We start from the raw sequence: 27,946 nt of genomic DNA on the forward strand, positions 1-27,946 counted from the left end.
TTGAATTCAGGTTTTGGAAATAAAACGTGCCAGAAGTTTATTTTTATCTGTGTGATGTGAAAGAAAGAGACGCTATACATAAACACAGAGAGGGAAGGCTGAAGGGATTCTTTCCAATTGGTTTATACTGAAACTAGCTTTTAAATTACAATCACTATATAGCTTCCATAGCTTTATCTGATGGGCACCGGGACGCAAGGTTCAATTACCCCACTCGCCTCTGCTGAAAGTAACCGGGCGAGATGATAATGCTGCGTGATCATTGCTTTCTGTTTGGCAGGAATTGAAAAGGAGGAAGAGGCTTGTGGTTACAGTCATGTTGTGAGTGTTCAAGGCTGACGATACTTCAGCAAGACGGTGAGTGTGTTTGCTACAGAAAGATAATGGTAAGATGTTAAAAAGAAAAACAGACGAGGAAATGGAAGAAGTTTGTAGAGAAGGATAAACAAAGCTGTGTGTGAGCTCTGTGTGCGGGGATATAATGAGCTGACCTTGGAGTGCGTGATGGACAGGGTGTCCACCCAGACTCGCCAGCCGCCCCACTCATACTTGATGGCGTGGTAGAGCAGGATGCGGAAGATGGCGTACACCATCTCTGTGATTTTCTGCTCCTCGTTGTTTTGCGGGTTGATGAAGCACAGAGAGAGCATCCACTCCTGCCACACCGAGCACTGCAGCAGGCTCCTGAAAACAAACGGCAGCAAATGAGGAGGTGGCGAATCCCACGGGCGCCTAAACGCAGCGTGCACTGACGTGTGATGTACTTCTCTATCCTTTGAATCGGTCCGATTCTTACCTGCGGTTCTCTCGGCTGTTATTGAACAGTTTGATCATGTCTGACAGAAAGACCCTGCGCACCTCCATGCTCTCTTGAGAGGGGGGAGAGTTCTTCAGCAGAGCAGCTATTACCTTCAGAATCTCTGGAAGAGGGAAAAAAACCCACTCTGTTTACAGTCTGAGATAAAAATGCTTTATGGAGTTAAAGAAAAAAAAAAAAGGCACCAGTGCTGGAAAATATCAAAAATACTGCATCTGCTTTGTGCATTTTGTAATGTAATACATAACAGCCAAGCAGTATTTTCAAGGCTTATAAAATAACATTTGAATTTGGAAACAGCCAGCATCGTGTTTGGATATACAAAAAGGATTGGTCGCAGGAGGGGAAACCGAGCAAATCAACAGCTATATCATACATTGGTTTCAACATGTGCAAATCATTGTGTCACAAACTATCTGAACTTGCAGCTGTGCACACCTGAAAATCTGCGCCCGTGGTAAGAAAAACAGAACAGAGGAGAATAAAAAGCCCAGAGCCATTGATCTTTATCATACTGTAATGGCTTTGGTATTGTTTCAAATGAGAGCGCCAGAGTCACAGGCCCTTCTGAAATGCTTGGCTTCGGTTAAACCAAAGAGACTGACTGTTTAGATGAATTATCTAGACAATGTCAGTGTCCATTTGCTCTGAGTAGAGAGACGGTAGGGCTTGGATTTCACTCGTCTCTTCAGACCTTGGCGCTAACCGATGCCCCCTTGCCCCGGCAGACAGTTGTGTTGTTTCTACGCCTTAGTCACTCAAATTATGAGTCGCTGAACCTTTACCGCCAGAAAATTACCCCAGCATGTACCGGGAATGAGGATGGAGGGATGGCGTGTTCCTTTCTTTCTTTTTTTTTCCTTCTTTTTTCCATTTGCTCTTGGTTCTTTTCCCTCGAGTTAATTTGAGGGAAACGGTACTTCCTCGGTTTGTTTGATTGGCTCTGACGTTACTAAAGACTGCAATCAGGGGGCCATTTTGGGAGTTTGTCACAGATTAAATCAAGAGAATACACGGCAAAGGAGAAACAGACCACCAGTCTATGTTCCATACAATATGCTCGCAAACCCATACAAGGTTCCTATGATATATACCGCCTGTCCGGGATGGTTGGGCAGGAGAGATTTTAACGCAATAAAGGCCTGGGATAATCAATGTGTGACTACACAAAGACCTTGTCAGATTAAGTCTGGCTGGATGTAAACCTTGCTTGTGTTTGGACTTCAGACTGATTAAAGCTTCTTTTTTTTAGCTGCATATGCATCTATGAAAGCACCAGTATGAAAGAGAGTGGGATGTTTTCTTTTCTTGCTTGAAATGAACACTTAAGATTTCAACAGAGGGAAAGATTTGGTGAGTTGACGTAAAATTCGAGGTAAGTAACAGCCTAAAGAAAATAATAATAAAAGTGACCAAAGCCACCATCCTGGGCTGTGTTTATCCCACCTATAATTAAATATACAAATGTGAAGCAAACAGAAAATGGCCAAGTAATAATAGTTATCAGCTATGCAAATATTTTTCATTTTAACATTCATTGAAAATAGCAAAAATTATATAAAAGTTAATTATTGTACAATTAAAGAAAACAAGAAAAATTTAATTTAAGAAAAAAAAACATTAAAAATCCAAACTCACCATTAATTAAACCTAAATGCATTAAAAAAAACAATTATAACCTGAATAAATTATTATCATGTCACTACATTTATCTTTCCTTTATATGTAAAATAATCCCCGTGAAAAACAACGCCGAGGCTCAATAAAACCAGCAGACGAGTGTATATTTGTCACAAAGTGTTTGCACCATCCTCGTGTAAGGTTTACATCTGAGGTTCAGGAGTCTGAAAATACGCTCCGGCTGCAAAATTTATGTCGTTCATTTGTTTGACGGTATATAGCGATCGCACGGTTCCACGGGGAATATCCTCCTGCGGCACAGAGCCGTAGGTATGTAGAGGGTATGCTGCGGCAGATGATTTAAGGGAGCGGTGCGGCGCGGAGGAGGCACTTACGTGGGTTGAGAATCTTCACAGTGGAGTCGGGGTCCGGATGCTGTTTATGGATCACTTGAGTGCAGATCTGCTCCGTAAGAATCTATCGGGGGATTCAAGTCATAAATGTCCACATAAGTCTTAAGGATAACAGAGAAACAAAGCACAGGGATATCTGCATGCTTCTAAATTATTTCACAAATCAAATTTCTGTTTGTGGTCAACCTAATGTGTTATTGCATTTTCAAGTACAAACAACTGAGACAGATTAGATAATAAGGCACAAATTCAGCATATTGGGGGGGAAAAAATGGGCCATGTGGCTGAACACAGAGGTTATTAGTGTGTGTTTTGTTAATAGAAAGCTTTCACTCTGCAAGCACGAGCCTCGAGGGTGAATGGGCAGCATACAGACCTCAAAAAGCACATTGTACATTGTCATGGTGAAGTGGCTGGAGTGAAGCATCAGGCGTTCGGTGAGCAGGGAGAACAGGCCATGACTTAGCATGACCTCTGCTTTCCTCCTGATTGAAATGATAAAGAGGTCAAAGGTCGGTCAGCAGTCGTCAGTATTTGCTTAAACAATTGTTATTTTGGAAAACATGATAAACCAAACCTATATCTGTTTGCAGAAACACACAAGCAGAATCTCAATTTTAAAATCAATATTAAAATCAATGGTGAACAAAACTCTTTACACTATAAGGAATAACAAAAGCAAATCTGGAGTGTGTGATAGCTCAAATGTTAATAAAAAAAAAAAAAACGGAGCCGTGTTAAGATAAAAAAAATCTTTACACGCCTCTGTTTGAAATCTGCAGCGGTACAAATCAGCTGTGCTCTTGCTAACATTTGACAAGGAGGAAATGAAAAAGAGAATCCCCGCTGACGAAGCCTGGGTTTTTGCTTTCTTTGTTGCTTTCATCTCTAATCATTCATCAGCCCCACTTTTACTTTTGTATCATAGCCTCGAAAACTGAACTACTTGCAGATGTGCACATGTGGATTTCAAGGCTTAAAACTGCTGCAAAGACGATGGTTAGAGTTGTTTCTCTAACTCCTATATCAATACAAGCTGCACAGTATCAATGGTGATTATTAGCCAAAACATTAGAATTTCATTAAGTAAATTTATATTAAGTATCATCACCCAAAATGGCAATACTGACATGCTAAATTCTTATTTTACTAAGTTATTTTAGTGTGTTCTGTCAGCATGTGGGCTAATACAAATTAAATGTTAACAAGAATCCTTTTAAAAATGAGTTTTAGCTATAATACAGTTAAAATCAGGATAATGAGAAAATGCACTGAATTTTTAGAATATAAAGAACTAACAAAACTGTTAAGAAAATATCCAGTAAGCATCTAAATAAAACTCTTAAATTAACAAAGTTAAGGACTTTTTTCCTCTCGTTTGCAAAATTTTTGAAGAGCCCTTTTCCCCCCTTTTTATTTTACAGTGCAGTGCAGAGAAAAACAGCACGTGGTTAGAGACAGCAGATCCAGCTTGTATGCAGTGATAGTGCAGAGTCTACTCTATTAAAAAAAAAAAAAAAAAAAAAAAAAAAAATTCTGCCAGTGTTGGCTTTCTGTTGTTTCGTCACTTAAAAGTAAAAAATGTGTTCTTGTATGAACAAAGACTTCTAATAAAGTACTTACTTTGGTGACAAGTGTTTCAGAAAGTAGCCCAAAACTTTGAGTGCTTGGACTCTTATTCCCTCATTTTTGGCAGCCAAAAGCTTGTAAATCACACTGTGGGACGAAAAACAGAAAACAGTTAACAGTTAAGCGTTAACAAAAAGAAACGCATATTTATACATTAAAAGCTTTTTTAATGAATACATGCATATTCAATTCTTATATCTTAGGGCTGAAACTAAGAAATTCAACTGGAACCATTCACACCGTTTGTAAAGGAGCTCATGAATATGGATATAAAAGTCGATCTTTACCGAATCCCATTCCGCTGGTCAAAGGCCTGAATCATGGATCCAGGATGCTCAGACATGAGAGCGACCAGCAGCTGCAGCACATCCATGAGATTGTCGTCCTGAGGAACATAAAGGAAGGAGACTGAAGCTATTGTAGTATTAAAAAAGGACAGTGGGAAACGAGCCAGCTTTATCAATGATATCTAAATTATGAGGGGCTTACAGTGAACTGTGTATTTTAATCTAAGCTAAAAGCAAATATATGTCTAGTCACTAATTGATATTTATATTTCTGCCTTGTACAGCAGTGGCAGTAGCAGCAATAATACATGGAATACATCACAAGCGTCTGAACTAAAGAATTACAACATACAGGCTGTGCAATGTATGGCTGCTGCATGATGGTGGCTTTTCCAGACAGTGCTGTAAACACCACTTAGGTTCACTGCGTTACTGACTGATCTGAATGATTCATTTGCTATGCATCACTTCACTGTAAACAACCCCACTTCTGTCAGGACCTCAAACTGGCAGACTTGGAAGAATAACAAGAACCAGTAATGCAGCGTTTAGAAGCAGGAAGTGTTTGCTCATGCTCTCCACATCACATGGTGAGACACACTAAATGCAGTGTAGCGGTACTGTGTTGCCATCTGGTGGTGAGGTCTCTCTCTCTGTCGGTCTATGCCTACCTCATGCATGGTTAGGAGGTAGCTGAGGATACTCTGTAGCTCATCTTCCTTCACTCCATGATCCTAAAATGCAAAATGCGCAGATTGTTTTAACAACGCAAAACTGGAAAAAGAGGTGACTAAGAAACAACATTTTTAACCCCGTAAACCCTAAAAATGCAAAGCACAGATTATAATGATGAAACCTTTAATGATATCGAAATCCCACATACTGTAATAAAATATTTGAACCCTGCAAAGCCAAGTGTAATGTATGCATTACAATATAATGAAAAAAAAAAAGTCCGATATAGCAAATATAATACATTTATTTACCAACAGACAGATCAAAGGTTAAAGGTTCTAATCATCCTAAGGACAAGAGAAGTGCATGCTGAGTTACAACACATGCCTGAGGAAGAGGCATGAGCTTACCTTCATTATGAGCTGCTTGACAAACAGCAGCAGAAAGGCTCGCAAAGAGAGTATCTCCTTCTGATTTGGCCTTGGACCTTCTGAAAACCCAAAGAGTTCAATGGCTGTTTAGCGTGGTTAACAAAAGAAAGGCATGAAACTACAAGATGATCCATTTTATTTTGTAAAAGTTCTATATCACTTGAAAGGACTTGCATACAGTGTGAGTGTGCTTGTATGTGTGAATCTGTGTTTTTGTGCACATGTGCATGTGAAAGTTTAATCAGGGGTGTGATTATGTCGTAATTGCTGCATATTTTTGCATTTTGTGTGTAGGCTCACCTAGGCCTTTGGGTACGATTCCACTGCGGTCCTGAGGGTTGACAACCCAGTAGTAGAATTTTAGTGTATGCATGATCTGAAGCACAGTGCCCACCCTGCGAACAGCGTTGTAAATGGTCACTGTGCTGATGAACTCTGTTGCCAGGTAGGTGTAGAGTGTCAACTGCACCTGCACAGGTTATAAAAGCAAATGAAATTTAAATGTGCATGGACTCAGGGCTGAGTCCTGTTTTACTGTGTCCTTGCTTTTTGTTCCTTTGAGAGGCAGCTGGATGCTTGGAAAGCTACTAAGGGTTTAACTGAGACATTCTGGTTTTAATGGCAGTTACAGGTGGAGGGATAACCTTGAACTAGGGCAAAAGCACAGAGGGGCAAATTTGTGTGCAGTACAAATTCATTTCTACATCTTTTTAAACATAACCAAAAAATAATGTAGCCCTGTGTGTTACCTTGGCAGGGGCATGGATCCAGATGGCAGGGTTGAACAGAATGTGGTCACACAGCTGCTTGAGCAGCAAGATCCCATTCTGCAAGTTGCTAAGGTATCTGGAAAAGGCCAGTACAATGTCCAGGACAGGCCTCGTCACATGCACCTTGGAAGACTGGCGCAGAGAGAGAGACAAGAAGGCACAAAGTGACACAAATGGAGGTGAGGGAGGAAAAAAAATCCATAAGAAGTACAACAGTAAAGAGACGGCAAAGTGATGAAGGGAAATAGTCTGCCTAACAGACTCATAAGAGTGACTTCCAAGCAAAGCCAAAGGAAGAGTATAGTAAGTGTAAATGTGTGCCTGTGTTAGTGTATTAGCATTGGAGATGAATGAATATTAGGGTTACAGCTGTGCTGGGATCATTACCAGGACAGGAAAACTGTCTTCTTGTCAGTTAAGCCAGTTTACTCACCTTTTCCAAAGTATAGCCAATGACGAGGAAGCCTTTGCAGGCCAAGACCTGCTCTTGCATAGCCACTGAGTTCTTCAAGAGCTCCATCACAAAGGACAGCAAAGTGCAGCTAAGAGCCACAGACAGAAAGACAAACAGTGACAAAGAGAAGGACAGACTACAAGTCAGACAGTGACAGTCTATGTAAGCTGCTGACAAAGCCCAGACTGTCAAGAACACATCATACAGGAAATGTGATTGAATGAGGTTGTGTGTCTCCTTTGTGCTGGGGTAACAGTTTCAACCTAGCATCACCTTGAGGACTGCAAAAACATCCACAATGCAATTTAGAAGTAATAAACAAAGCAACGCATGTATTGAACTAAACATTTAGTAAGGATGAAATAATCTGAGAGTAAACTTTTAATTTAACAAGCAGCGTACACTATTTAGACCATTCAATTCTAGAGTCGTTGAGAAATAATAGTACAAATTGATTCACTGTTACTCTGCACGTAACAGCCCTAATAAAACACCATATGTGTTACAACCTGAGTGGTCTTAATGACAAATGAACAAAAGCCTGCTGATTATTCACTGCTCGGCTTACTACTGTAGTGCACGTAAGTGGAGTTACCAGACAGAGGTGTCCAGCTCGTTGCTGGAAGGCTGGCAGTAATCCAGCTGTGCAAACAGTGGGAAGAGGACCTGCACACCACCGATAGAGTGTATGCCGCTCTGGACTGAGTGAGTCACCACAGCTTTCACATCCTACAGAAACACACACACATATAGCCACGTTACACATGTAATCAGAATCGCACAGGGTCACACAGATGTTCTTTTCTTCTGATAATTACAGGGATATGTAACTACTTTGGGGGTTTTATTGCCACAGCATAACATAAGAGCCCTCATTTGAATCTTTGACTGTTGCTGCCTGCTTATCTCCTAACCTCAAACCATAGTTTTGATATTTCCTCTTATTTACTGTAATGTTTTATAATATTTCCCCCAAAATTTATATGGATGTTGCTCAGTGTTTGAGAGGGTAGACACAACTAGTGGATGAGAAAAACAAACTGAAAAAAGTGAGAATTTTTCCCGCCTTCTTCTATAGGATTGGAATTTTTGAGCATGGAATACCAAAGCTGCAAATATAGGTCACACATTCGTTCATATTTCACACAGAGTGTGTTTGTGTGGTGGAGGGAGCGTATGTTTATGTGGCGGCAAAGGCCTCCCCCACAGAGGAAACAAAGTACTTTCTTTGATGAGAGGGCATGAGAGAAAAACTCAATTAGCGCCCGAGAGGAGAAAACTCAACATGATTGAAGAAACAGTTTTACACGTGTGGTGCACATTTCTCTGAGCATATTTGTGGGTACGTACATGACTATGGCAGAATTTGGAAAATGTCCATGCACTAACACCATATACAGCTACAGAAGAAAAATGCACAACTACTCAAATGTAGTTCCAAGCTAAATCTCCCAGAGAAAGCCAATTTTATAATTAGAGCACCAGGATGGCATTTTTCAGCAGCTGCAGCAGTCTGTCTGGCTGGCTCAACACATTCGCTCCTCTGCCCTAATGAGGCTATTAAAATGAAAAGATGCCAACTGGGCCACTTTCATTACCGTGTGGGAAGAAAGAGAGTAAAGAGTGGTACATATGGAACAGTGGGAGGGAAGGAGCAGGTGTACAGGTGCTGAATGAATTTAGGCAGTGAAACTGCTTTAATGTTGGTGCTGTATGGTGGCTTAAGGTTAAAGCAATGCTATAAATACCAACTCCAATGGATGGCTCTAATATGATAGACGCACTAAGTGTTAACTGTGAGGGTGTAATTACCTGCAGCATGAGCGCATGGGGTGAGTGGACGAAAATGGAGACATTGTCCTTTGGGGAGGACTCGAGGCAGAGCTGGGCGTCTGTGGCTCGGGGATTGTAAGTGAAGGCAATACTAGAAGACAGCTTGCCGTCATACAGTAAGGTCTTATGATGCTCAGCGAACAACAAGTCACTCTCAGCCTTGTACTTGAATGTGCCCTGAGCAAGAAGACAAAGAAAAGGGCAAAAAGTGTTTAGTAAAAAATTACATTAGACAGTCTCTGCATCGTTCTCTTAAGTGTCTTTCTGCAACCCTGGTAACCAAACAAAAAGGCCAGTTACAAATACTGAGTCAATTCAATCATCTGCAAATGAAACAATACTTCAAACACAAGACATTGCATGTTTAAACAGAGAGATCTTGCTTTTGAAAGACTATATGCCTATTTTTAATTTGATCCCAGTTGTGGAGTCTTAAAAACAGACCTGTTGGAGCATGAACTAATTAGGTTCATTAGTAAAGACTGAGACAGATCCACTGCTCAAAGATTGCAAGGACAACAAGACGCACTCAGAGCACAAACATCCATGAGCAGCTCACTCACTGGTCAGCTCTTACTTTTAAGGGAATAATACTGTAGTTTGTATTCATTCAGCTACCTTCTTTCTTCTTTTTAAAACATACTTTATGTCCAGGTAGTACATTTGACGTGATATTTTAAATCTTTATACATACATGCATACTGCAAGACATACCACACTGAGGATAATAGTAAGAACCATTGTTTATAAGTTTTAAGGCTTTTAGTCCATTTTCAACCAATAAATTATTTAATTGACCTTGAAGACCTTAGTGAATGTAAGCCAAACTGTAATGAATTATTGACATGACCTCACTCTACACCCCGATAAAATTTTATCAGACTATTATTTAAATCTTTTCGAGCTATCGTGTTTACAGACACATGCATGTAACCCCTACCAAAAGCATAACCTCCCAGAGGTAACTAGCTCATCAATATAAATGAATGTTTCTTAACTTGTATACCAAAGTATTTTTAGATTACAACACATTAAAGGACTTTGATAATATATTGAAATCTCTGTAAGCATCTATGATTACTGGCTATGATCCAAAAAACACCACTGCTGTTCATTTAATATGGACTTGGATGATTTTTCTAAATGTGAAATTCTTCTTGGAAACCATGGATGTTGCGCCCTGTTGTGGCCACCCAGCTTGTTATCATTATGCAGTTAAAAAGCAAGCATAGCTCCAAAAATAAGATTTCAGGTGTTGCCTCCAGTGCAGAGCTGCCACCCACTGAAAACATTTTACACACGAGGAAATGAAAAACATGACGCAGGGATGTCATAGAATCCAAGAAAGTAAAGTAAACAACCTGCAAAGGTACTAAAATTGCCCTTCTTAATTCCTGAATGTTTAAAATGTTGACAAAAGCAGAGAAGTCATGCCAGTATATATTTTTTCCTCTCTAAGATGCTCATTATTATAACCAATCATGTTACTGAACTTTTTACAATTAATCTAATTAGTAGCAAAAATGTTCCTCTAGAGTTGCACATGTCCAAACTTTTTTGAGATTTTTCAAAAAAATAGTAACACGTGTCAGTTTAAACATTTGATATTCTTTTCTATGTTCTGCTGTAAATAAAATACAGTTTCATGCTTTCCAACCTGGTAGCCCGGACCCAGCTGATAGATAGCAAGGATCTGAGCAGCGCTGAGAGCTTCTCCAAACAGGTACACTGCCCCCATCTGTCCGCAGAACACACGGTTGATATCTGCCGTCTCAGACGATCCCAGGAAACACTTGTCAAATGTCTGCAAAGGGAGGAAGCAGGAAGGGAGGAAGGAATTACGAGAGCACCAAAAGGAAAAAACAAAAATAGACAAAAGGAGAAAAACAAAAGGGGTACGATGCGAGGAAGGAAATAAGGGGTGATGACAGATGGGGGTGGGTAAACAAAACCAAAAAGGGAAAGAAAAAAAAAAATCAAGAGAGAACAGCAGGGAAAGACACACTGATGTTAACGCTAGCTTTAAAGCAGAAATATTAAGAATGATAAGATCACGTCTCCTTCAAGAAGCCAATTTGCTTTCTGCCACAGCTACAGGATTACATTACACTGTGATGGCACAATAATTCCAAACATAATGTAATGTTACAATCTTTTATCTCAGCATGACAGAAAGCAATCCTGTGGACTGTGACAGAGTTCTGAAGTGTGAAGTGAACACGGCCATCATTTAATCATTTTACACTGCATTTTCCATGCTTCACAGATGGAGGGCAAGGAAAGCCCTCTGAAAGCAAGGACTGTGAATGGATGTGCGTAAAATCAGGCAAGATAGTCGGGGTGTTATTTGTTTGGTTTTGAGTGACAAAACTGATATTTAAACAGAAAACCTGTTAGAGCGCCTATATGTCTAACCCCCACATGCTACAATCAATGCCTACATTTTACCAAAGGGTTCATGTAATAAGTAATAATGATTTGCAAACACAGAAATGGCTTATTTAAGTGAATACTTAAATGCATTTTAGCAAAAAACTAAATAGCACTACATGAAAAGCAAAACATTTCTCCCCAAATCTCACACTCTTCCTTTAATTCTCTGTGAATCTGTGCAGACATTAAATATTACAGGAGCTGTTAGTAGCACCAACTCCTGTCCTGTTTTTGAGAAAAAGAGAAAAAACAAACATACTATTAAACTGTTGCTACTTACGTCACTGGTGTTGACAAACCAGGCAATGTCTCCAAAGGAAGCCAGTTCACCGTTCACAAAGCAGGCGATTTCACTGTTTTTCCAGCGGTTGTAGATATGAACTAGAGTCACCATGTACCACTGCAACGACCAGAACAAGCACACTTTCACACAATGGAAGTGCATCAATCAGACCAACACACGCACACACACATGTTATCAGCAAGTCGGTGTCCTCTATCACTGTAATTCAGTCACGTTTCATGACTCACTGCCCTCAGCTATGATCCCACCTTCTGCTTAATGTTTGCTTCTAGTTTTACTTCAGCTTTGCAACCAGTGAAATAATAATAAATAGTTCATTATGTGAGAGAACAAGCATTATAACCATGTAAAAATCAACTAAAATGAGTCCTCTTGGGGTTTGGTGAAGTAAGAGGACTCCTTCAAGCTCCAGGGGGAAAAAAACAAAAAACACCAGAAACTTTCAAATTGCTCGCAGACTGCGGTTTCTGAAACTAACAGTTTTCAATGCATGCTTTGTGTGGAAGGAACAGAGCCCTGGATAATCCTTCTCTCCCACTGCCCTCCTTCCTCCATCTTCTAGTTTTGCTTCTCCCCAGAGTCAGGTAAGATGTGGCAGCTCATTTTTAAAGGAAGGGCTAGATTTATCGTGTGTGCAAATATGTATTTGGGTGTATAGAGGTGACTGATTATGTGTGCGCTGACATATGATTTCTGTGATCTATTTACAAGGATTTGCCTTTTCATGTGTTTGAATATTTGGGTACAAAACACTGTATTTAGCTTCGTTTTCGTTCCTTTCGTACCTTCTGCGGTTTGAAGTCATACTTTACACAGTGCTGGAATCCTTTCCCCTTCGATTTTAATGAGGTCACTATCAAACAGCCGCCCACAAAGTGTGCCGAGTAACCCATGCCTTTGCTGGTACGGAAACTGAAACAAAACGAAGGGGAAATACAAACATGTAACTTTACTTTGGAAATGATGCTGCACAGTTTCATACCAACTACTGTACCTTTTAGTGGCAGCGTGAATTACAGTTTTAAAAAAACATTAAAAAAACATTTTCAAGGGAATTTTTAAAGCATAAAAAAAAACAATCATTTCTGATCCTCACTAAGTCTTCCCATCCTTCTCAGTGTCCCAGAGAGATGGGGCCCCTTCATGTGATTTAGTGAATATCTCTCTTGTTAAAAGGGCACCAGACTGAAGGGGGGAGTTTTTATTAAGGATTCTCTCAAACAGCTCGTTGGCTGCCCGGTTTGCTTACCGTTTTCACAGCGGCTTAAGCAGACCCCTGCTGAATAAATGAGATTTTGGCAGAAATGAATGTTGGTTGAAAATAAAATGTTCAGAGGGTTTGTTTTACTTGTTCCTCAGAGATTAAACAAAGTATGATGACACGGGGAAAAACAACCTTTGAGGCTGGAGGGAGTGGGTTTCAAAATAAATCATCTTGGTGGGAAAATTGACACGCTCACCTTTCGTGCAGTTTTCTTTGTGTCTAAACTATGTCCTAAAGGCGAAGTTGGCACTCCTGCGTTCCATTTGTGCCACGTTCAAACAAAATTAACATTTAAATGGCAAAGAGCAAAGGTTTATGTTCACTCCTTAATGTTTCGAAAATTCTCGTGTACCTACCAGTACAGGTAAGGCTTGTCTTTGTCTACATTGATGTTGTTGAGTGGATCCATGCGGATCCACGTGTGGAATGTAAACCCATTCTGATATGGCCATTTTGCTATGGGGGGCAGAGCTATTGCCTGTTATGGGAAAACAAACAGAAGAAAAAACAAAAAGCATCAGACACTGTGATGTAGGATCCCAACTGTGGAATGAAATGAGCCTTCAAATATTAATTAACACTGTTCAGTAGTGCAGTAGGTCAGTCTGAAACCCCACAAAAACAAAACAAGAGTGAAGAACAGCTGGAAAACATTTACTCTAAATCACATTCCTGTCTTACTGTTTCATTAGCAGAGGTATGTGCACTGTACACAGCACGCTGTAGAAAAGCACAGACACGTAATAGCAGCATTTAGGTGAAAAAGAAAAAAATGAAACCACAGCTCACAAGGCGGCGTGCTGCATCTGTACATGTGTCATCATCTCAGCAGAGGGTTACACACACACAAGCAGGAAACCACACACAAACATGCAGTATGTTAAAGGTGTGAGTAGACTAATGAAGTACCGAGGAACAGATTTAAACACATCTATGTGCATTAGACATAATGAAAGGTTCGTTTAGCTTCATGTTTTAATTTAGCCTGCGTCCATGTATTTAAAAACACTGATTATGACGCATTTAGCTCCAAAGTTTAGTAGCGATTATCAATCGAGGAACAACTGTGACATATTCAAATATGAGAGAGAGAAAAAACTCCCAAGGTGATCGCATTGACGTGCCACAAAATATCTTGTGGCAGGAAGAGGGGGGAAAAAAACAGCAATGCAATTTTTCATGTATGTGGTAATGATGCAAAAAGCAATGCTTCTATAAACAATGCTTTTGTAAAGTTTCAGTGTAATAGAAACTAAAGCTGGAGCGTGCCACTCACAGCCAAAGTAGATTATAATAATTAGGCAGATAACTGACTAGATTCAGTTGATTTGGTTTTTCTTTTTCCAAGTCTGTTAATTTTTCTGTAGCTGTCACAATCGACAATCCTGTAATATGCACCAAGGGTGTGTTATGATGTGTCATCTTTAAAATAAAAACCTACTAAAAGATGTTAAGCAGAGACAAATAAGGCACTGTGCAGCCTGCCTTTCCATGATACCAACTGCTAAACGAGGAGGCTTCCACTAAACTAATGTGCAGCCAAGTTACAAACGGTATTTGAATATTTCAAAGCTCACTATGCATGACCTTTGCTTCATTAATGCGTTTCATGCAAACATCAGAAAGCATGGTATTAGCATCAAACCACATGAGATTATGCTCCAACATTACTACACACTTCACAAGATTTAGCAGGAATGAATTAGCTTTGGAGCCCTGGGAGGGGCCTGATGCTTAATAGCAGATCAGAAAATATATAATATAAAAAATATAAGTAGTATGAAAAATAAAAAGCATGTGTAATGCAGTCAATAAGAGAAAAATTACACACAAGACTAAACAGTTGGCTTAATGGAAAACAGGTGAAAAAGCAAAGTCCTTCATTTCATCCCAACACTGGTGTAAAATATTTCTCAATGGTGGTGGGAACAAAGGATTTTTCACAAATTTTAGAGTGCACTCATTGTTCCTAAATTCCACTTGAACACTTCTCATGCATTATATTCCTCCTCGGAGGCTTTGCTTGTTTTTTTTCCTCTTGTATCTGTGGTTACCTCAGTTGGGTTCATGATTTCACATCTTTAATCATTAATTTAGTGTTTCATATAAAAGCCACTGATAGTGCACACGGACAAAACTACAAACTGTATTGTGTTTACAGTTGTGGCATTATATACTCACAGCTGCATTTTTTCCTGGAAAGCTGAAGAAGGAGTCGGGACCGCTCCTGTGAGCCATGTACTTTAGCACTGACAAAAGCTTCACTGCGTGACGAGGCTGAGGAGAAAACACAGACACATGGGTGTTACTTAAGGCAGCTGATATACTATCAATGTTCAAACAAGCATACACACACAAATATGCACACACTGGTTTTAAACCTGCTCTTCACACATGCAGGCTCCTTCTGCTTGTTCTAAATCTAACTCAAAAACTGCAAAGACTGACATCCTGACAGATTTCCTCATATTTTCTCAACCCTGTGCACGGCACAGTACGCCTATTTAAAATACAATGAATCGCCAAGAGTATTCACTCACCCATCCAAATCACTGAATTCAGGTGTTACAAACCCAGGAACTCAGCCACAAAGTAGCAGGCCACATAAAATCACTGAGTGGGGTCAGCAGATGCTGAGGTGCAGAAAATGACAACTTTTTGCAGAGTCAATCACTACTGACCTCCAAATTTCATGTGGCCTTCAGATGAGCTCAAGAACAGCCTGCAGAGAGCTTCATGGAATAGGTTTTCACGGGCGAGCAGCTGAATCCAAACCTTACATCATCAAGAGCAATGCAGAGTGCCAGGTGTCGGATGCAGCAGTGTAAAGTAGGGTGCCACTGGACTCTAGAGGAGTGACAAATCACCCTTCTCTGTCTGGCAATCCAATGGATGAATCTGGGTTTGGTGGTTGAAAGGAGAACAGTACTTGTCTGACTATATTGTGCAAAGTGTAAAGTTTGGTGGAGGGGATTATTTTGTGAGGGTGTTCTTCAGGAGTTAGGCTCGGCCCCTTAGTTCCAGTGAAAGGAACTCTTAATGCTTCAGGATACCAAGATATTTTGGACAATTTCATACTCCCAGTTTGGGGATGACCCCTTCTGTACCAAGATGACTACGCACCAGTGCACAAAGCAAGGCCCATAAAGACATGGATGAGCGAGTTTGGTGTGGAAGAATTTGCACAGAGTCCTGATCTCAACCTGATAGAACACCTTTGGGAAAAAAAAAAAAAAAAAAAGAGCTGAGACTGCAAGGCTGGTGTTCCTGTCCAAAGTAAGTGTCTGACATCACAAATGCACTTCTAAAAGAACAGTCAGAATTTCCCATAAATCCTCTTAAACCTCATGGAAAACCCTTGGAGAAGAGTTGAAGCTGTTATAGCTGCAAAGGGTGGACCGACATCATATTAAATCCTATGGATTAAGAATGTTGCCTCACTCAAGTTCATGTGCGCATGAAACAAGTGAATACTTTTGGCAATATAGTCTGTGTTGTATAAATACAAATATGACTGAGTGTTTTTACAAAAGGAAAAGAAAAGAAAGTCATGTTTTACTAGCACAACACAAGCTCCCATGGTCTATCCGGCTCCAGATATTCATAAAGGGAAAAAATGGAGCAGTAGCAAAAGCTGCTTGACAGGGGGAAGTGTGAGGTGAAATTTACAGGCATAAAATCAACTTGGCCCATTTCCTTCACTTGATTAGTGTCAGTGATTAATGGGTTACTCTTCTTCTCTTCCTCGCTTCATCTGTCATCCTTTCTGTGCTACTGATTCTCCCTGGATGAAGCAACTTATCTTCTGTACATGTATCATAAATCTTAATTTCATTGTGGGTATACCTGTGTGCAGCTGCTCAGACAGGATTTATTGTAGAAAATCTTCCCCAACTGTGTAAATAATAAGTGTGTTGGCTCGCACGGTCACGATGTGAAAAAAAGCAACCTAAATTTGGACTGTGTGTGTACTCTCAAGAAGCAGCTAATATCAATAATCTAGAGGTGCAAAGACCAGTGAACAGGAGTCATCTGGTTTCACATGATCTATATTTTCTGTGTGATGAGGGCATTGCCTGTGGGATGGCAGCAGTTTAGGTGTTGCTAGAACATTGCTCATGCGGGCCCCAGACAACCAAGACAGATCACCGTGGCGAGCCTCTGACTCACCCACTGGCCTCGCTCCCCTTGCAACTTGCTGAAGAAAAGCTTCAGCTCTTTAACTGTGATGCTGTAGCTGGCAAGTACACCCAGCATGTCCACCAGCAGGTCTGCAAGGACACACGTACACAAAGAGGACAGAAAAACACAGGCGTTAAACATGGCAGGTTAAAAACAGGCTGACAAGATATAATACAACCTTATTTCCAAAACAGTTCAGCAAACGTGTAAAATGTAACAAATAAATAAATAAATAAATAAATAAATGCAGTGATTTCCAAGTCTCACACTCACATGTTATTCTCAATAGGACATAGAAACCTTATCAAGTGTTTGGACTGAGATGTTGAACTAAATCCTATATCAGACAAGAATAAGGGATTCCTCTTCCAAACGTCCTGCAGCTAGTGTCCTCAGTTCCCACACGTTTACAAACTACTGTTAAAAGAAAAGAGGATGCTACACAGTGGTAAACATGACCTTGTTCCAACTTTTTTGAGACATATTGCTGCCATCAAATCCAAAAGTACCTCATTTTTGTCTTAACATGATACATTTTCTGAGTTTAAATAATCGATGTTCTCTTCTAAATAAAATATGGTTTTCTTAGATTTGAGGTTCATTGCATTCCGTTTTACTGTACATTTTACACAGCATCCTAGCTGTTTTGGAAGTATTACAGTAAGAATTACAGTGTAGCGAACGCTTCGAGCAGCTAAATAACTAAAAACGGAGACCTAAAATAGACAGGATGCTCCGGGAGAGTCCCAGCTTCTGTGCAGTCTCTTATTAGCCATTATTAATAATGAGCCTAGTGACAGATAAGACTAGTGTGCATTTTATGGAAGTTAACCGTTTAATATGATTCACTTCTTCCAGCATAAAGATGAACGGCAGTAACATCTGAGAGGATGTTTTCTACATAATATTAAAGTCTTGCTGTTCAATTCTGTACTACATGGTTTCATTTTGGTTTTTAGTAAAGGGGATTGCAGATCTCTTTAACTTAACTAATACTGCATTCACACTAAAGTAAATGTTATTATAATCATTACTTTTAGCTGCCTAGTTACTACTGGGCTATATCACCCTTGCTTGACTGCATACATGCTCCAGGCCAGAGCTGTTCTAGCTGGCAAAGGTTCACTGAACCATACACTGCAGGACTAGTTCATACTAATTTCCAGATGGGCATCAGACAAATTAGACTTAGACTTAAGGAGGCTGTGCAGGACAACTGAATCCTCACTCAGCATAATATGTGAGGATGAAATTATGATATTTTGGACAAAAAACTGTAGTGATCAATTCACATGTGGAGTTGGAATTTATCATTTAGCCAGCTCTCCTTCCTTACAGAGGTCACAGTAAAGGCTTAGCAACAAAACATCTCTTCTCCAGATGGGGAAGATTCATTGTTTTGTTAAGCAAACATCTGCAGCCTTTGCAGCTGAATAGCATGCTGCAACTGCTACACAAGCCAATTGCCTTTAACCTTTAAAAACTCATGGAAAGACAAAGACTTGTTTCAATGAAGGACTGTTTTCAGCACCTGCGATCATGCTGTCAATGGTGGATATACGCTGGAGCACAAGCTGAATGAGCCCCACTTCAGTGCACGCCTGCAGGTTGCGGACACTCTTCTTGAGGATGGCGGTGAAAATGCTCCAGATCTCAGCCTGACAGTTGGGCTCACACTTGTCCAACAGCTCGACCATGCACACAATGCTCTCCGGTTCCTGGATGATGAAGTTCATCTCCAGGTCAAACTGGCCGCCGACCAGCTGGAAGACAGAGAGAAAAACAAGTGAGGGTGGATGAGGAGGAGAGAGTTCCTTCCTTTTCTTTCATAAGCAGAGAACAGAAACATTCCTAAGTGTGGGTCCACACTCCTAAACAGATCATTAGTCAGGCATTAGAGATGATGCCAGAGGATTAAAGGTCAACAGAGAATCTCTGTAAGTCTGTGGTGTCTACAGCTAACCTTCTGACACTGCAATTATTCAAGAGCAAAAACTATTGACCTAGTAATAGTTCGTTAATGAACTTCGGTTCTGTAAATGCCAAAATGCTAAGAGCATTGTGGAGTGTGTGTGCATCATAGTGATACTGCATCAATACACACACACACCTGGGATCTGTGTGTGTGTGTGTGTGTGTGTGTGTGTGTGTGTGTGTGTGTGTGTGTGTGTGTGTGTGGGAATACTACGAACAGGAGGCTCACCTCATGCACTACCATCCTGAGCTAATGTTCGGTGGGCTAACTTACTTTAAATCAACTCAACCCAAAAAACTATTCAACACTGTGACACAGTTGGCTTGATATTACTACCTACTAATTCAGAGCAAGCTAAGGGCTCAGTCACATGAGTAAAAATAGGATTTATATATGTAGACAGCAACAGATATGCGATTTTTGATGATTTATTAGAAACAGATTGCATAGGATTGCCAACTTGACCCCATTCAATCGCAGATTAATAACAGAGTACTCTGTATTACGGCAACATTTATGGCAGGTTTTAGTCTCAGTTTTGGCATCACGGATCATCTCATTTTGCAGCACAAAAAACATAAAAACCAACTTGGACAAAAGCTAATTTTAAAGGGTTTAAAAATGTCAGAAATAGTTGTGTTTAACTTTGCAAACTGCAAATTATGTCCTCAGAGTGAAAAGCATGTTTAGAGGTCTTCTATTCCTGTAGGAGGTCCTGAAATACTAACAGCATCCGACAGAGCCTGGCAGACACAAACTCGGGCTGAGATTAATTTCCCGTTCTGATCAAGTTCAAGAGAAACAATAGCATTTGTATAAACCACATCCTGCCATATATGCACAGCTTTCTACACAACATAACACACAACCCCAAGCTCTATTCCTTTCTCCATGAAAGAAACTAATTACAGTATTAGTCAACCTCAGCAGCGATCTCCAGCTAACGCTTATTCAGGCGGTGGTGAGGTAGATTGCTTGTCTTATTGCAAAGAAATAATGTTCTTTGTGTCCAGGGAAAAAATCTACGAGCCATAAATGTCATGATTTGTCACTCCTTAATAGTTGTGATGACATTTTTATTATTGAACCCTGCCTAATAGAAAAAGATAAAGAAAATAACAACACGGATGTCAAATTAATAATGTGAGGAAGGCTGTCATGTTTAGAATCAAGGAGGTGTGACTAGACAAAAACAAAAAGATTGCCGTACCACCATTAGACCAGCTCAGTGTGAAAACAGTGTGATTTGGTGCAGGGATCAGAAACTGTACTATTAAAATGAGAGAGGGGAGATTTACTCTGCAAATGTGTATCTGAGCAGAAGATAGAGGAGGAGGGGTAACACAGCTGCCCCTGCTGCTGCTGCAATATCTTTAAAGATGTGGAATAAATAATAGCGCTGAGACGCAGCTCTCCCATCGTCCTTTTGCCCTCCCCTCACATATAATCCATTTATTCTTTATGTCACCATTAAGCCTGGGAAGATATCCTTTACCTTTTGATAGAATCAGATACACGATGCATTTTTCCTATCATCCCTTTGCACACAGCCTCAGATGAAACATAATGTAAAAAATATGTTTTGGTACTAACATATTGTTCCAAAATTCACAACTACTGCAAATGCAAACAACTTTGTATCTAAACATATGAAATGCCCGCATTTAGCTTTTGTCAAAAAAACACTTGTAACTTTTAACACATAAATAAACTGTAGAAAATAGTTATTTTATCACTATATATCATATTTATATGAATATTATTTTACAAAGAAAACATAAACCAGAACATCAGTGATGGAGTCGCTCATCTGACTCACAATCCATCATCATTTACTGGTTGCTGCACGAAAAAAAAAAAAAGACAACCATGGCCTTAAACTTAAGCTCGCTTTGGCTGAAGACTCATTGAGTGATCACACATTTATCCTTTTTTTTACAAATCAACACCACAAACCAAATTTTGTTATTCAGTTTTAATTAGTTACATTCAAATGTCTCAAAGCCTCGAGATTGTTTTAGCTCACTATGTCCATGGACAGACATAAAATAAAAGTAACAACATATTTTTTACCACATATGGATTATTCACACCTTTCATCAGGCAAACAGCTAAAAGATTTAAAAAAAAAAATCATCAGTCTGCAAGTATGAATGCAGCACAACTAAACTTTCTATGCATCTGTTCAAATGAATACCAAGCTACCTCTTATAGAAACAAATGGAAGAAAGTGTGGACAAAATGACCAGCATCTCTTCTGTTTCCTTTTTAAAAACCATAAATCGTGCACACCTTTTCTAACTTGGTGGATGCCCATATGTACCATCATGTCATATAAACAACTGATTTATGAGCATCACATTGTAAGCTAGTCATCCATCCATTAGAGTCAACTGACCAACAGATGACAAGAGTGGAAGCACAAGGATGGAGACCACACTGCAGTTGCACACTCTTGAAGCTAACAGGGCTGCTTTTAAATCTGATTTTCCACTTCCTATAATCAGAAAGGTGTCCAAGTCCAAGAAGACTTAAGCAATTACAATAAGTGGTTGTGTGGAAGTGTCCCCATCTCCTCGACAAAGAGGAATCCCCTTGTGGTCCTAATACTAAAATTAAAGTGAAACGATTCTGTAGACAGATAAAAATTACTGGGCTGATGTTGACTACAAAAATGCATTTTTCTGCTTTTGTTTTGTGATAACAAACATCTTGTTTGTCTACCAGGAAATGTTTATGATGCTTACAATATTTAAACTCCCTAAAACATTCAAACCAATGATTTACATTGTTCTTTCTGGGGAACAGGTAAAAAGCTGGCATAGCCTGAACTTCCTTTTTAGTCAGAAGCTACCATAATCGCCAGTGTCTTTTGGAAGCTAGACACCAGATCCCTGGATGGGTAACCTAGCCTGGCTGTACTCCCCTGAGGCCTGCCTGAATTAATCATGGCTGAGCAGCCAAGCAGCCACTGGGCTGTAACACAAAGCACAAACAGGCTGCTCTGGTCTCCATGGAGAACAACACCGGAGGAGAGCTGTTCTAAATGTTACACAGAACCAGTGTTCGTACATCAGATCCAAGAGGATTATGAATTTTAATGAAACTGAAGGCTGACAGCCAAAAAAAAAAAGGATATCAGGATTAGCAGGAATCAGAATTGTAAAAGTTATAGTTTAAAAGTTAATAGTTTTGTAAATGTTTCATTTCATGTGTTTAATATATTTTCAAACTCTATCAATATTCCTTTGCTATTGTAGAAAAATCATTTTCTATCATAAATGCCACTTTTTTAAAATCCAGAATATCACCTTAAACTAATAAAAATCACCAAAATATTGAGATTAAAAAAGGAAGAAGAGGTGGTCATATAAGACTCTTCCAAAGGGGGGGGACCCATCACAACCTCCTACTGACCCTTACTGCAAATAAAGACGATACATACAGTGGGGCAAAAAAGTATTTAGTCAGCCACCGATTGTGCAAGTTCCCCCACTTAAAATGATGACAGAGGTCAGTAATTTGCAGCAGAGGTACACTTCAACTGTGAGAGACAGAATGTGAAGAAAAAAAATCTATGAATTCACATGGTAGGATTTGTAAAGAATTTATTCCTAAATCAGGGTGGAAAATAAGTATTTGGTCACCTCAAACAAGGAAAATCTCTGGCTCTCACAGACCTGTAACGTCTTCTGTAAGAAGCTTTTCTGTCCCCCACTCGTTACCTGTATGAATGGCACCTGTTTGAACTCATCATCTGTATAAAAGACACCTGTCCACAGCCTCAAACAGTCAGACTCCAAACTCCGCCATGGCCAAGACCAAAGAGCTTTGGAAGGACACCAGGAAAAGTATTGTAGACCTGCACCAGACTGGGAAGAGTGAATCTACAATAGGCAAGCAGCTTGGTGTGAAAAAATCAACTGTGGGAGCAATCATCAGAAAATGGAAGACATACAAGACCACTGATAATCTCCCTCGATCTGGGGCTCCACGCAAGATCTCATCCCGTGGGGTCAAAATGATCATGAGAACGGTGAGCAAAGATCCCAGAACCACACGGGGGGACTTGGTGAATGACCTGCAGAGAGCTGGGACCAAAGTAACAAAGGTCACCATCAGTAACACACTACAACGGCAGGGAATCAAATCCCGCAGTGCCAGACGTGTTCCGCTGCTGAAGCCAGTGCATGTCCAGGCCCGTCTGAAGTTTGCCAGAGAGCACATGGATGATACAGCAGAGGATTGGGAGAATGTCATGTGGTCAGATGAAACCAAAGTAGAACTTTTTGGTATAAACTCAACTCGTCGTGTTTGGAGGAAGAAGAATACTGAGTTGCATCCCAAGAACACCATACCTACTGTGAAGCATGGGGGTGGAAACATCATGCTATGGGGCTGTTTTTCTGCCAAGGGGACAGGACGACTGATCCGTGTTAAGGACAGAATGAATGGGGCCATGTATCGTGAGATTTTGAGCCAAAACCTCCTTCCATCAGTGAGAACTTTGAAGATGAAACGAGGCTGGGTCTTCCAACATGACAATGATCCAAAACACACCGCCCGGGCAACAAAGGAGTGGCTCCGTAAGAAGCATTTGAAAGTCCTGGAGTGGCCTAGCCAGTCTCCAGACCTCAACCCCATAGAAAATCTGTGGCGGGAGTTGAAAGTCCGTGTTGCTCGGCGACAGCCCCAAAACACCACTGCTCTCGAGAAGATCTGCATGGAGGAATGGGCCAAAATACCAGCTACTGTGTGTGCGCAAACCTGGTAAAGACCTATAGTAAACGTTTGACCTCTGTAATTGCCAACAAAGGTTATGTTACAAAGTATTGAGTTGTATTTTTGTTATTGACCAAATACTTATTTTCCACCCTGATTTACAAATAAATTCTTTACAAATCCTACCATGTGGATTCATGGATTTTTTTTTTCACATTCTGTCTCTCACAGTTGAAGTGTACCTCTGGTGCAAATTACTGACCTCTGTCATCATTTTAAGTGGGGGAACTTGCACAATCGGTGGCTGACTAAATACTTTTTTGCCCCACTATATGGGTCAGAAAATGCATTACATTTACTGGTTCTTGATTTCGCAATCTTTTCACAATCCCTTTAAATTCAGTTAGCAAGAAATTGAGACTGAGCCTGAGGTCTGAGCTAAACAAAACGAATTTGTGAATCATTACAGGTAGCCATGTGATGCTGACGATGAGAAAAAGCAACAAATGATGACCATTTTGTACCACAGGGGAGGAAATTACCCGGCTAAAAGTAATAGGCACAAACAGTGATGTTGCCAAGTCATAGCTGCAGGGTGACGAGCCCCTCCATTGTGTCTGTGCATGACTATATCCATGCTCATGTTAATCCTTCATTTCTTGTGAAAGTTCAATTAAATTCTATGACTGAAAATGTTTGAATATAAAAAGAGTTGCATGGCTAAGATCAGAGAAAACAGAAAAAAAATTCCCAGACATTTATATGCTCATATCTAGCATCTCTGTAGATTGTCAGAGGGCTTGCATCCAGCTTTGAATTGCTTTGAACGGTCAGAACACGCACGCCCCATCTATCACTTGTTATTATCTGCCAGTTTTGATGCATAAGCTCTTAAGGACAAGCCTAGAGAGAGTGAGACCTGATCGGTATGACATTTGATTGATTCCACTGTGCAGCTAGCAGTCTAAGTACATCCCTAAATCTCATGTGTTGCAATACCTCACTACCAGAAAAAAAACATGTAAATGACTCAAGGCCAAGTTCAATTTGTCCTTTACAAGAGCACTAAATGCCAGATTGTTTTCAATCCATTTTAATGTAAATCAAGTCCAAATAAATAAATAAATAAATAAAATACTCAAATGGGCTGTCAAGAGTGACCGTGCTTTCACCACACACACACACACACACACACACACACACACACACACACACACACACACACACGGCCTACTTTTTCAACAGCTCTCTTAAGTGGATCTATTTTAACAAGCTATCTTGTCAAACCAAATGTAGTTTAGCTTATTCTTCCATGAGAGCCCCCCACTGCATGACCCAAAACAAAGCATCTATCAAAGTGACCCGAAACATGATTCGTGATATGACAACATCTTATAATCTGGCGCTCTTCACTGCTGATAAACACTCACATTTCAAACATATTGATGTGAGATGTTGAAATAGCTCCAGCAGATAAGGAGGTCAACCAAATAATCTGTCCCACTCAAATCCCTCTAGCGCTAGCAGTGATACGATGGAATGGGCTTCTGATGGAGGAGATGAGGCGAAATAGTGAGCCGAGGTCTTTGAAGGGGCTTGTGATACAAATTTTGGACACAGCAAATTTTAATTAATATTATCAAGCCCTGTGACCTATGACTCTTCCAGCTTGCTTAAAAAAAACAAACAAAAAAACCAAGTCAAAACCAACTGTTGGTAACCACTTCATCACGCAAATCTTGGTCATATTAATTCACCAGCTGTTTGTCAGCTAGAAATAGAAAATGAAGGAATACACAACCCAAAGGTGTTCTATTGAATACAGGTCTGCAGACTGTGGAGTACAGTGAACTTGCTTTCATGTTCAATTAAGCAGTTGAATATGAGCTGAGCTTTGTGACATGGTGTATTATCCTGGTGGAAGCAGCCATCAGAAGATGAGTACCCTGGGGATGAATAGATGAACAGCAACAATACTCAAGTAGGCTGTGGTGTTTAAACAATTGGTAACAGTTGCTAATAAGGGCCTAAAGTTGCCAAGAAAACATCCACCACACTGTTATACCACCACCACCAGCCTAAACCATTGACACAAGGCAGGATGATCTAGTTATTGATACCATTAATACAAAACTCTGAGCCTACAATTTGAAATCAAGACTCATCAGAGCAGGCAATGCTTTCCCTCCCAATCTTCTATTGTCCAATTATGGCGAGACCATGCAAACCGTAGCCTCAGTTATCAGCTGACAGAAGTGACACCTGGTTTGACCATTCTCCTCTGACACAACATGCCCAACAATTTTAAATCAAGAGAACTGCTGTCACTGAATATTTTTCTCTAGACAACTTGTTGTCTTACAACTTAGAGAAGGTTATCTGAGTAAATCCCATCAGTACCACCGTGCCAAACAACCATGCCCTAATCAAAGTCATTCTGATGCTTGCTTTAAACTTCAGCAGCTCATCTTGACTGTGTCTACATGGCTAAATCAAACTAATAAAGTGGCCTGTGAGTGTATCTTGAAAGCAAAACCAGAGTTTGATGACAGCTGACAAAGTCACTGAATATTATCATTTGGCATTTCACATTATTGATAAGACCCAGCAAAAATCAGTTTTCTATAAAATCAAACTTTGCTGCTCAACATTCATGATCCAGGTGTCAGACATCAGACCCTCCCACCCCCACAATCCTGAGTTGGATAAATGGTTAAGAAAATTGATGTATGGATGGATGTTTACATTTATCTCCACTCATAATTATACTACAGCACATCCAAGTAAAAATGCACTGAATTGTACTAGTTTCACCATGCTGTAATAAGGCTTGTTATTACAGCTTCAGTATTGGAAAAGCTATTCACATACCACCCCATCAATATTCTGCCTTGTGCATGAGCCTGCCACTTTGCATTTTCTAAAACAGAAGTGGAGAGCAAAGTGGTGAAAATTATGCATGCAATGACCATGAAAACGGCGGTCCAATGATCACAGTGCAACATAACCTTTTAAAGTGGCTCACTCCATTCATCTTGTATGACAATTTGTTTTTCAAAATGTAATACATTGTTTTCCCGAGCCACAATGCTACCTTCAATACCATATGAGACGAACATGATGAGAGGCAGAGTGGAGAGGGAGGAGGGAGATATTTTAATAGCTGGATTTCTAAGAATATCTTCAGAAGTGCAGTCTGCCAAGCTTTTGTTTTTAACAACGGCTGGCATTCATTTTTACACTACAATAGGAGTGATGATGTCTTGGCTGTAGTTTGATTAACACATGATTTCTTTTGTTGCATCATTTATTTATCTAAGAACAGATTTACACAACATGCAGATGGAGTATAACGCACATGAACCTGCAGAGTTTTTGGATTATTTCATGCAATCACACAGCATTTATTTTTACTAAAACTATGTGCACACTGTGAAGGAATAAATGAAGCAGAAACTAAGACAAGAAAAGGGAACCCAAGCCTTAATTAGGATCATTACATCTGATTTAATAGACTGCAGATGAAATGTTGCTTTTACATATTTTACCTGCCGAGATTGTAAGGTGTGTGAAAGGTGGGTCCACAAAAAGCAAATCAACATTCCTGTATGAAACACTTTGTGCCATCGTCCTTTAAAAGATGCCACAAAAGATCTGATAAACTGCCATCAATTCTCATCAAAATATACTACCTGCCTCGAAATAGCCTACATGGAGGGGCGTGACTATGATCTGTAGTAGCTCTTTTCCACATTTGCACAGAAAGATAAATATAAGCACTTCAGTGATACTGTGAGAAGCTGGATTTTGACCTTTTCTCCTATTAAGCAAATACTCGTACACATCACATGAGTTGGTGAGCTATTCAAGTCCCCTGTTTAATGCTTGCACTATCTGGCAATCGAGTTCGAGTTGCAGGGTGGCTGCTATTGTCAACAAAAGGAAAAGGCTTGTCAGGAAATAGTCCTCATTAGTAATCAGACTTCTTGGTTTGGAGCAATCTCTTAGTTTTCATGGACAGCTCTGACCAACTAAACTCCTTTTGCTTCAGGAATAGATGTTCAACATCACAACAATAAAATCCTGCTTTGTACATCACATTTTAGGGGGAAAAATCCTTACATGGCTTCTGTTTGG

At 40.0% G+C, this 27,946-nt stretch overlaps 1 protein-coding gene across 8 annotated transcripts in view; it reads right to left on the bottom strand.

Annotated features, from left to right (window-relative positions):
- Positions 1–27,946, bottom strand: part of lrba (LPS-responsive vesicle trafficking, beach and anchor containing) — a 176,802-nt gene that overhangs the window by 131,728 nt on the left and 17,128 nt on the right. For all 8 annotated transcript variants that reach the window (XM_026171363.1, XM_026171365.1, XM_026171362.1 and 5 more), the window contains exons 2-21: positions 18,644–18,875; positions 17,101–17,201; positions 15,112–15,207; positions 13,287–13,408; positions 12,452–12,578; positions 11,643–11,762; positions 10,587–10,733; positions 8,909–9,106; positions 7,692–7,825; positions 7,076–7,184; positions 6,622–6,774; positions 6,173–6,341; positions 5,852–5,931; positions 5,438–5,500; positions 4,767–4,864; positions 4,474–4,566; positions 3,227–3,335; positions 2,833–2,914; positions 797–920; positions 492–684 (exon numbers count right to left, since the gene is read on the bottom strand). In XM_026171363.1, the coding sequence (XP_026027148.1) occupies positions 492–684; positions 797–920; positions 2,833–2,914; positions 3,227–3,335; positions 4,474–4,566; positions 4,767–4,864; positions 5,438–5,500; positions 5,852–5,931; positions 6,173–6,341; positions 6,622–6,774; positions 7,076–7,184; positions 7,692–7,825; positions 8,909–9,106; positions 10,587–10,733; positions 11,643–11,762; positions 12,452–12,578; positions 13,287–13,408; positions 15,112–15,207; positions 17,101–17,201; positions 18,644–18,875 (2,550 nt within the window). The remainder of the gene's footprint in view (positions 1–491; positions 685–796; positions 921–2,832; positions 2,915–3,226; positions 3,336–4,473; positions 4,567–4,766; positions 4,865–5,437; positions 5,501–5,851; positions 5,932–6,172; positions 6,342–6,621; positions 6,775–7,075; positions 7,185–7,691; positions 7,826–8,908; positions 9,107–10,586; positions 10,734–11,642; positions 11,763–12,451; positions 12,579–13,286; positions 13,409–15,111; positions 15,208–17,100; positions 17,202–18,643; positions 18,876–27,946) is intronic.

The sequence above is a fragment of the Astatotilapia calliptera genome, chromosome 6, assembly GCF_900246225.1.
Source record: "Astatotilapia calliptera chromosome 6, fAstCal1.2, whole genome shotgun sequence".
Classification (NCBI taxonomy): Eukaryota; Metazoa; Chordata; class Actinopteri; order Cichliformes; family Cichlidae; genus Astatotilapia; species Astatotilapia calliptera.